Source organism: Ixodes scapularis, unplaced genomic scaffold, assembly GCF_016920785.2.
Source record: "Ixodes scapularis isolate PalLabHiFi unplaced genomic scaffold, ASM1692078v2 PGA_scaffold0__279_contigs__length_252992795, whole genome shotgun sequence".
In the NCBI taxonomy this organism is placed as follows: Eukaryota; Metazoa; Arthropoda; class Arachnida; order Ixodida; family Ixodidae; genus Ixodes; species Ixodes scapularis.
Window position 1 is genome coordinate 27324803 of NW_024609835.1, and position 10566 is coordinate 27335368.

General features: G+C 47.4%; 1 protein-coding gene across 2 annotated transcripts in view; it reads left to right on the forward strand.

Moving 5' to 3' along the window:
- The window catches only part of LOC8050541 (dipeptidyl peptidase 9), a 38251-nt gene extending 30159 nt beyond the window's left edge, over positions 1–8092 (forward strand). For both annotated transcript variants that reach the window (XM_029967530.3, XM_029967531.4), the window contains exons 15-18: positions 815–917; positions 5414–5606; positions 5983–6094; positions 7074–8092. In XM_029967530.3, the coding sequence (XP_029823390.2) occupies positions 815–917; positions 5414–5606; positions 5983–6094; positions 7074–7166 (501 nt within the window). In that variant the 3' untranslated portion in view covers positions 7167–8092. The remainder of the gene's footprint in view (positions 1–814; positions 918–5413; positions 5607–5982; positions 6095–7073) is intronic.
- Positions 8093–10566: the final 2474 nt, after the last annotated feature.

The window sequence follows — 10566 nt, forward strand, 5'->3', positions numbered from 1 at the left end:
GGCGGGACGGGAGAGGAGGGCAATGGAGGGTGCAGACAGAAAGGGGAAGCATTAGGAAAGTTTGAGAGGAGAGGAGGAGCTAGTGCTTGCCCTAACTCCCCTTGCCTGGCGTTGCCTTCACCTGCACTGCACGCAATTAGTGACGCTGAGTAGTATAATACCAAATCCTACTTGTGCAGACATCCGCCAACCCGTTGTGTGGCCTCGCTTGTGATAGAGTCCCTGGGCCTGCCTTTCAGGCACGGAATGTACCTATATAGGTGTGGACACTGCGTACGTCACAGCTGCCAGATAAAGCCCTCTTACTTGTTTAGGTTGCGAGCGGCACCACCAGATTACTCTCTGATTAGCGACTAGTGGTAGCCTGTCAGGTTTTCTGTGCTTCTCTATGGGATTTGTTTTTAAAGACCTTTTCTGAATGTGCCACGTCATGTAGAACTTGGCACTGTGCTACGCACCGAGCTTAGACAGAGCTTTGTCATTGATTCTGGTTTTATGCCTCAACGGCGGCAAGAACAGTTTTAGGTACGCATTGAAGCGGAGAGATATCTGGTGCTTTTTTTTAAGCTGGCGTCTGTCGAGGTCAGAGCAAGTGTGCCAAGCGGAAAGTGCATGGGCAGAGGTGCCATGGCAACGAGATAACTTTTGTCTTTCTTTGTTGTTTCTCTTTTCCCCGGTTGCGCTTTCTGACCGGCAGAGATGCTGTCGAAACAGAGAAATGGAGTGCGTGCTAATGGTACTTTATCTGCTCGATCGCGTCGCAGCATTTTCCGTGCTGTGTGTTCGCACCTATATTCTCACACCATGCTTTCAGGGCACCGTGGAGATTGCCGACCAGGTGGAGGTGCTCCAGTGGTTGGCCGAGTCGACGGGATACATCGACCTGGAACGGATTGGCATCCATGGCTGGTCGTACGGTGAGTGAAGGGCACCCTTTCCTCCGGCTCCTCGCCTCTCCGGTTGGGAGTCAAGTTGGGGGTCAAGTCAGGTATACCTTTACGAAAACAATATCGAGGTTCCAGCACTTTTACATCCATTTGAAACGATTGTTTGGAAATTTGACCTCTGCTTTCTCAGTCACGCCCAATGTCGTTGGCGGAGCTGCACCTCTATATCTATATCTAATTTTGCGTACTTCTTGAGAGACATTTTTATTTTGACACTTGACACTTCAGTAGACCTTATCAGAAGTCGGAACATTCTACGACACTCTCAATAAATTCAATATATTTCCGCATCGACAGAGGTGGATAGGAAAACATGATGGCCTAAGTCAAGTTACCTCGAATTCAAAAATCGAAGGCGACATATATGGACCAACTTGTTAGAGTCAGTTCCCTGCTTTCTGCTCTACATTTTTGGAAGAAGTTTGTGCAGTGATAAGTATAATCACTGAAAGAAAAAAGTTAAAGCCGTTTACCACTCCCTGTAACGCCGAATTGGAGCGCAGCTCTTGAGGAGGAGGAGGGAAGGGTACTGAGGGCCACGGTTTCTCGGGGGTCACGTGACATAGGGGAAAGGGTCACACATGACCCCCCCCCCCCCCCCCCCGAGGGCACGTGACCTTGTTGGGGTCACGTGACCTCAGGGGAGGGGGTCCACGCGGAGGGGGAGTCACGTGACCTCAAAAAGGGGTCACGTGACCTCAAAAGGGGGTCACGTGACCTCGGGGAGGGGTCACGTGACCAATATTTCCCCGCTAGATTTAGCGGGGAAATTTTTCCACTAGGTTTAGTGGGGAAATTTTTTCCGCTAGATTTAGCGAGGAAGTTTTTCCGCTAGATTTAGCGGGGAAATTTTTCCGCTAGATTTAGCGGGAAATTTTTCCGCTAGATCTAGCGGGGAAGTTTTTAGCTAGATTTGGCGGGGAAATTTTTCCGACAGATTTAGCGGGGAATTTTTTCCGCCAGATTTAGCGGGGAAGTTTTTCCGCTAAATTTAGCGGGGAAATTTTTTCCGCTAGATTTAGCGGGAAATTTTTCCGATAGATCTAGCGGGGAAGTTTTTAGCTAGATTTGGCGGGGAAATTTTTCCGCCAGATCTAGCGGGGAATTTTTTCCGCCAGATTTAGCGGGGAAGTTTTTCCGCTAAATTTAGCGAAATTTTTTCCGCTAAATTTAGCGGGGAAATTTTTCCGCTAGATTTAGCGGGGAAAATTTTCCGCTAGATTTAGCGGGGAAATTTTTCCGCTAGATTTAGCGGAGAAATTTTTTCCGCTAGATTTAGCGGGGAAAATTTTCCGCTAGATCTAGCGGGGAAGTTTTTCCGCTAGATTTAGCGCTCGGAAATTTTTCCGCCAGATATAGCGGGGAATTTTTTCCGCTAGATTTAGCGGGGAAGTTTTTCCGCTAGATTTAGCGGGGAAAATTTTCCGCTAGATCTAGCGGGGAAGTTTTTCCGCTAAATTTAGCGGTGAAATTTTTTCCGCTAGATTTAGCGGGGAAATTTTTTCCGCTAAATTTAGCGGGGGAAATTTTTCCGCTAGATCTAGCGGGGAAATTTTTTCCGCTAGATTTAGCGGGGAAAATTTTCCGCTAGATCTAGCGGGGAAGTTTTTCCGCTAGATTTAGCGGGGAAATTTTTCCGCTAGATCTAGCGGGGAAATTTTTTCCGCTAGATTTAGCGGAGAAAATTTTCCGCTAGATCTAGCGGGGAAGTTTTTCCGCTAGATTTAGCGGGGAAATTTTTCCGCTAGATTTAGCGGGGAAATTTACCCATAATGCACCGCGCGGTTACTCCGACGGCGACTGCGACGCCGCTCAAGCCGGGAACGGGCGCCTAAGAGCTGCGCTCTAAAAACCTCAAAGGCTATGAAGGGCAGAGTGTATGAAGGCCATGGGAGTGAAAGGGCATACATGGTGCCACGCATGAGACAGGAATGCCTCCAGCCCGGGACCAGGCGGGTCCACGGAGCAGAGCAAGAGACGTGCGCACAGATCGGAGGTTGGAGCAAGGCCAGCGTTATCTCGCTGGTCGTGAAACGTGACAAAGCGGTACAGAGATTTGAGACTTGATGCATGGCTGATGACGCCTGTGGTTGAGTGGCACCATCTATTAGCGGTAACACATGACACGACCCGCAGGCACCGTCTGCCTAACAATGGCATACTGGAGTTCGCTTTTTCTGGTGTGGAGATTGTGCGTATAAAGCTGCCTAGATTCTCTAATGCCAGCGTTGGAGCTTCGGGTTGGGGTCTGGGCGGAGTGGACAGACTAACTTTTGAAAAGGATCTATTCAGTCTAAACGCCCATTCACGTACATTCATCTGATAAGGTCAGAGTATTTCTTGTAATCCCTTACGACGAGAGAATGCACTGGCACCAGCTATGAGGTGACCCTGGAGCTGCATTTCACTAGAGCAATGGTTTTTTGATATTTGCGAGATCAAATGTACATAGTATATATAAAAAATGGCATTATATAATATTGTCAAACAACTTTTAAGCAAAAAAAAAAAAATTATATGAAAAAAAAAAGAAAAGAAAAAATATATGGCAAATTGCTGGGCAATTGTGTTGCTTACGTGAAGCAATTGTGTTGCGTACGTGAAGCACCACAAACGTTTATATCATCGTTTAGCACACGACTAGCGTCTTCAGCCAGATGCCTACATTCACAGTGCTCTTGATCAGATAATTCAATGCGTGACATGTGTACACTTGAAATGTAAAACCTGGTGATCTCCCAGAACCTTCTAACCCACTCTCCCATTCCCACCTCGCCTCCTATCCTGCCTCTCCTCCTTACTCCAGGCCTGGTCACAATCAGCATCGAGCACTGCACTCCTCCTCTCCCACTCGTCAGCCAATCAGTGTCGAGCCTTTCGGCCACGCTTTTATCCAGGCTTAACTTTTGGGCTTCACAAAATGCCAAACACCTAGCCAAAGGACCTTTCACGTTGATATACGGAAACTGCAAGTGTTTTACGGTTACCCGATGGATGGTTTAAGTTTGTTCTCTCGTCGTAACAGAGCTTAAGAGGTTTCAAGATCCACGGTTGTAAGCAGTCGGTAGTGTGTGGACTAGAGTCACTGTATGGGTTCCCAGAATAACAAAACTCCGAAGGTTCCTTTTCGAACCGTGGCGCGGCGCTGAAATTGAAACCATGGCGCCACCATCCTGGGTCTACGCGTCGACGGGGGTATGAAGGCAAAGTGACATGCATTGGAGCGTGTTGAAAAACGTTTATTTAAACTGGTCGATGGGCTACACGAAAGCTTCTGAAGTGCTGTGAGTAGCTTCCGTAGATAATTAACATTACATTACATAATTTGCTCTCTCACCCTTTTTTGCTTGGTTGCGATGACAAGTCCAGCGCCAAGAGTCGTAGGGACTGCGCTCTGTTTGAGGAGCTTTCTGCCATCGGCTCTGTGCGTTTCGAATTGAGACTCTTCAAAGTGATCCTAGAAGTCATTGTAATAAAAAGATGCAGCATGTTGAGGCAATCTGAACGGAAAACACTGCAATCTAAATGCTATTCAGAACCATTTCACGAAACTACGAAAGTAGCGAGAATATAAACTGCATGAAAGCAAATTTTCCCAGAGCCACAAGGACCCGCTTTCGCTCGGTACGTCACTCCAAGACGCAACCGCATGCACGCGACCTTCGATGGATTAGCAAAATTTGCTACACATCTAAAATTGAGCGACGCGATATGCGACAGCGAGAGATCTCACCCAACACCGGCTTAAGCTTAGCTCGTCGCTGACGAAATCGCAAGAGCGTCGCTCGTGCGAACCCAAACACAGTTGACGCTTGTTCGACTGTGAGGCAACGAGCGATACACGGAATGAACCTGCTGTAATCGGCTCTCGCCTCACAAAGTTTGCTTTTTGTGGTGGGCTCGAAATCTTTCCATTTTATTATTGCCAGCCAAGCCTTCTTCCTCTGTCTTGCAGTTGCGTTCTTTCCAAACGGGATCCGCAAGAGTCTCTTTCCATCCTCCGACCTGCTGCTGCACCCTAAAGTGCAACGAGCAGGCGTTGCGCCACTAAGTACACAACCTCCTTGCTTTTGACGTCAGTAACCGCGTAAAAAAGACTGTGCGTAAACGCACATTCAATGAGCAACAGGCTTGCATGTGTGCAGCTGTTTGCTGGACCCAAGATGGTGGCGATTAGAGCCGCTTAAAGCACTGATGGAGGTGAGTCTAGCAGTGCTTGTGTCACGTGATCGCTATCGTCCAATGATGTTCACCAAGCCAAAACATGATCGGCTAGAGTGAGTATGTTGTCGGCGAAACGCAAAAATAAAAGGAATGCGTTACTGTGGGAACCCATACAGTGACTCTAGTGTGGACCATGCTTAAAACCTAGCCGCCTAGCACCTCGTTCACTAGCGCAACAGGGTGTGGCATGCTGCAACTGCTCCTCCGTGCGGCCGCCGAACCGACGGCCGGGTTCCCCGCAGGAGGCTACCTGTCCCTAATGGGGCTGGCTCAAAGGCCAGACATCTTCCGGGTGGCTGTGGCTGGGGCCCCTGTCACATCGTGGAGCCTTTACGACACGGGCTACACGGAACGCTACATGGACACCCCCGCCCACAATGCCGCGGGGTACATCAGGGGATCCGTGCTCTCCTACGTCAACCAGTTCCCCACCGAGTGAGTGCCGGCGTTCTAGCTCTGAGCGCTTCCGTGTCCGAGTTTGAGATGTTGCCTCAATAGAGCATGCAATCAGCAATGCTCTTGAAATGGGGACTTCTCTTGCTGTGCCCTTGGCAGCATCAAAGCAGACTACAATACTATGAAGGCTCGTTTTCGGAGTCACTGCTGCAGCAAAAACTGCGGCTCCTTGATCACAAGTAGTCTTACGCAGCATCGTATTTTGTGTTACCACTGCCTCTGTCGCAGTATTTGGGGAAAGGAATCATTTTTTTTGTGTGAGGAACTCTGAAAGCAGTGTACTTTTTTTTTTTTGTATAAACTGCTGCTGTAGTGTCTTGCAGGTGACTGGGATTTACCGATGTTCCATTTGCAGGCAGAACAGGTTGCTCATAGTCCACGGCCTGATGGATGAGAATGTGCACTTCACCCACACAAGCCAGCTAGTCAGTGCTCTGGTGAAGGCAGGCAAGCCATACCAGCTGCAGGTGAGCTCATGTCTACCTTGTTTCTGGGGCATGATTTGTTTTTACAGAAGTCAAGGTGAGGTCCAGGGGTGGTTGTAGTGGAACGGGATGGTTAAAAGTGGCCTTATGGCTTTTGTAACATGACTTTGTTAACATGGCTCGTAAACACAACTTTGTAAACATGGCTTTGTATACATGGTTGCAAAACATGGTTTGGGACACTTTGCAAACATGGCTCAGGTGATTATGCCAGCTAGTGCAAACGTGACATGGATGCTTTTTCACATTGTGCGTCAGGCTAGCAATAAACACAAAATTTTACCATCTTAGTTTGTGCTTCGCACTGCCATATCCCAGTATCTTGGTACCCAGAAAAGCAGCTTTTCAGTCACGAAAGGAATCCAGAAGGTGTCCAACAATGGCTCAATTGTGCTTACTGCGTCGTGCTCCATACAATTTCCGTAGCCTAAATCCCTAAGATATAAAGCCATCACGAGGAAATAAACGAGCCTGCACGAAAATATTTGAGTAAATGCAATATCTCTTAGTTGGATGGTAGTGGAGACTGGTTTGCACACTCATGACCGAGTGCCTCAACTAGAATCTCTTAAGACGAAATGGCGCAATGCTTTCACCTATTGGGTAGCTGTGGAACCCTTGGCATTTCCGTATGTTTCTCTCTTTTTTTTGCACATTATTCTTTCTCTTTTTAGCCCGAAAATCTTTTGACAATATTATAAATTACGATTTCTCATAAATAGTACATACATTCGATCTCATAAATACCGCAAAACCTTCGCTCTAACAAGATGCAATTCTAGGGTTGCCTCACAGATGGCGCCAGCATGTCGGTGCGTTCTCTCGTCGTAAGAGATCACAGGAACTCGGTCATAAGCAAACGCGAGCGCGCAAACAGACCTTTACGGGCCACTAATCGCGATTAGGCCCGACCGGATGGAAACTGTCGGGGCCACCCTGACCGATCCGGCGATGGGCGCAGGTGTACCCCGCCGAGCGACACAGCCTGCGCCACCTGGACACGAGCGAGCACTACGAGACCACGCTACTCAGCTTCCTGCAAGACCACCTGTGAGCGGGTCACACCCGTCGTTGCGGAGGCCCCTGGGGCCGTCCCTCGCCCCGCCGTCCCCGGCCTCGACGCGCGGGGGTGTATGCGTGGTGGTCGGGCTGGCCTCCCGTTGAAACGGGTGTCGTGTCTCGGACGCGGGGCGTCACCCCTCCGGCTCTCGAAGCGTCCCCCCGCTTCTCTCGACGACAAACTTGCCCGTGCGCCCGCCAAAAAGCCGTCGGAATGCCGCCCCCGACCCCCACAGACCGGAACGGTGCCGCACGCACGTCCCGCTAGTCACTGAGCGGCACTACACCGTTTCTGGAACTCTCTGGAGAAAAAAAAGAATTGCGTAGTTTTCGTTTCTTGACTCGGGAAGTGTATAGGAAGTATGGATCCAGCTAGACACTCTATCCGGGATGCTGTGCTGTGAAAAGCGAACGAAATGTTCTTGTAGCATCCTTCGAAGCTTCCACTAAAAGTGCCCAGGCCATGGAGCGTGCCGAGAGTCGCCGACAATTCTGACGCGACGACGCAATGTCCTCGAGACCAGACGCCCGGCATGCTTGCTTGGCAGAATATCGCTTTGCATGTTCGGTGGCATTACTACGGCTATCTCGGCTGGTTTTGTAACTGGTCGGTGGAATTAAAAGTGGCTTTCTTTAGGGGATACGATCCTCTAGAATGTTGCCTCGATTGGCCTCTCGGAGTGTTGGTGTGGGTGGTGTGTCGGCAGTTTATTCTTTTCGGTATCTGGAAATTAGTACAGACTTCATCAATCCAGAAATTGGGTTCGGATGCGAGATACTACTTCTGGCTGTGTGGTCTGCTTCGGCAGCTTTTCTTTCACGATGACTGTGATTCAGATCGGAGGCATTTGGTCACCTGTATGTATGTTCTGCAAAATATATATGAGTGTATGAACAAGAAATACAAACAATGCTTTAGTACTGTGCCTTTCACTTTTCCTGTGGTTGGGACGGGTGTCACCCCGTGTTCGATGAATTTTAATAGTTTTGCCTGGACGTAGGCCATCTATATGCCGAGTGCAGACCAACTCGCATATTTTTGTGCCAAGTTTTCAGGCTATTATTGCCTGCATAGAAGCAGGGGGAATAAAGTTTTGGGGGGATGGGAGGGAAGAAATTTATGTTTTTGTAAAATCATGCAGGCTATCTCTTTGCCCTCGTCAGAAAAAGAGAAAAAATAACCGTTTCACCGAAGAATCTGTTTTTTTTTGGCTCGGGACGATTCTGAAAAGAGATGCAGCGTCACGGACGAAACCTGCATCCTTTTTCTGCTAAATTTAACGGACAAGTTTCTCCACTAAATATAGCAGACAATGTTTCCGTTAGAGCCTTTTTTAATCTCCAAACTCGAAGGGCGCGGATTTTTCGTTCATGGGAGTTTGACCAGAGCCTAGGCATTTTTTTAACGGAGTGCAAGTTTGCGTAGTTTGAAAGCATCGTTCTCAGAATTTACGAAGAAAACTTTGACCTTTGAACTTGGGCTCTCTTCTAACGCAAATAACTCTGGCAGCCAGGTATTGTTCCCTTCAGCACCATTCGTGATGTGCAAGGCTATTTATAACTAGGTTTTCGTGCTTTCTGGGTTTATTTTTATTTTTTTATTTCAGGGGTTTATTTTTTCTCACAGATTTTTTTGTGCTTTTCTATATCATTATTAAGTGTTGGACAAGCAAAACGGGGAGTTGAAAAAAAGAGGACAGCACACAGGCATGGGATCCTCCCACCTCTAGGGAACATGCACATGGCCCGAATATTTGCGGAACGTCCCAATACCGATGAGAGAGGGAAACAAGATAAAGGGCGTGATTCCCAAAGGAAGAATTGGCCTTGTGGGTAGTTCAGTGGCGGTTGTGTTCCTCATCAGCACGCGATAAAGTTGCAGATAAATACCTCCTCCCGTGAAACTTTGAGTTTTCCTATTCAAGGGCTGCTGCAGTTTGAGGTTTTTTCAGTTTTTTTTTTTGATACTGAAACAACCGGCTCGAGCGTTATTTTTCGGCTGGGGTTTATCGGTATGTACACCGATCCCCCATTTCTAAAGGCCGACCTGTCTCAGCTCAGAACGTGGAGCGAAAGCTTGCGCTGCGGGACTTCCTGGGTTCTTACCCCACCCCCTGCCTGTTATGATCTGGATGTGCTTTGTACAGGCACGTGTTTGTGTAATCACTACTGTGTGGTGCACGTTAAACACCTCAGGTTAGCGGTCGTACTGCACTGGCTAAATTTCTTATCTAGAACTGAGAGACAGGTCACTCGTTGAGGCATATCAACTTCATGGCTGTCTAAACATACAAGCAACACAATTTTTTACCCTGTTCCTAAGACATGATGTGTAAAGTCAACTTGCAGTCCTAAAAATATTGTGCAGTTGCTATAAGCAGCCTACTTGAGACAATGGTAAAGACATCCTTATAAGAAAATTGGATCTTCAAAATAAAGACGTTCTTTATAAGTTATTTACGGACTAAACTTGACCACTTGGATTTTGATTAGTTTCTCTTATATTAAAGGCCTGAAAGTAATAGGCGAGCTGGTAAATCTTAAACACAACATAATCGTAACGAGAAAAGAAAGAAAAGGCACAAAAAGGATACACGCACATTGTCTTAGAGATGGTGTGTGTGTGTCCTTATAAGTCTGCACCGTTTACGAACAAGCCTTTGTTTGCCCTCACCAGGTGCACCAGATTCGCTTGAGGGGAAGTGCATGCGCTGGCAGCAGCGCCCTCTCAGCGGCATGACATCATTGCCCTGTGGCGATTTATGCTTTGTAGTCCTGGGTTCTAGTTAAGTTTATCAATAATGACACAGTCCTTCATTCTAGCTACGAGCAGATCTAGATAATTTCAAAGGCCTCGTACATTCTGTGATCATGATGTCACGAATAGGACTTCTAATTTGAACATGATTTACTATTAGCAGCTTTATGCCATGCCTTTGTCGATTTTTTTTTCCTTAGATTTTTCAAGGCTGCAGAAAAGTAAGCGTACCAGAGCATACGATTCACAGATGGAGCTATAAGAGCCCTATGTAGCTATCTGTAACAAGTAATATTACAACAAAATGTCAAACTGTTATAGCCCTTTAGAAACTGAATGGGCAATCGACATAAAAAGTAAAAAAGATGAAAAATTTAAAGACATTCACAATTCCCTGTATTGCCGAATTAGAGCGCAGCTCTTGAGGAGGAGGGGAAGGTACAGAGAGGAGGGTATGCCCCTGCTCCTCGTTCTTACCCTCCTCTCCTGCTCCCCTCCCTATTAGCGGGAAGTTTTGGCTAAATTTTTTGTTAAATTTAGCGTAAAAAATTTCCCACTAAATTTAGCGGGAAACTTTCGGCTAGATTTAGCGGGAAACTTTCGGCTAGATTTAGCGGGAAACTTTTTCCACTAAATT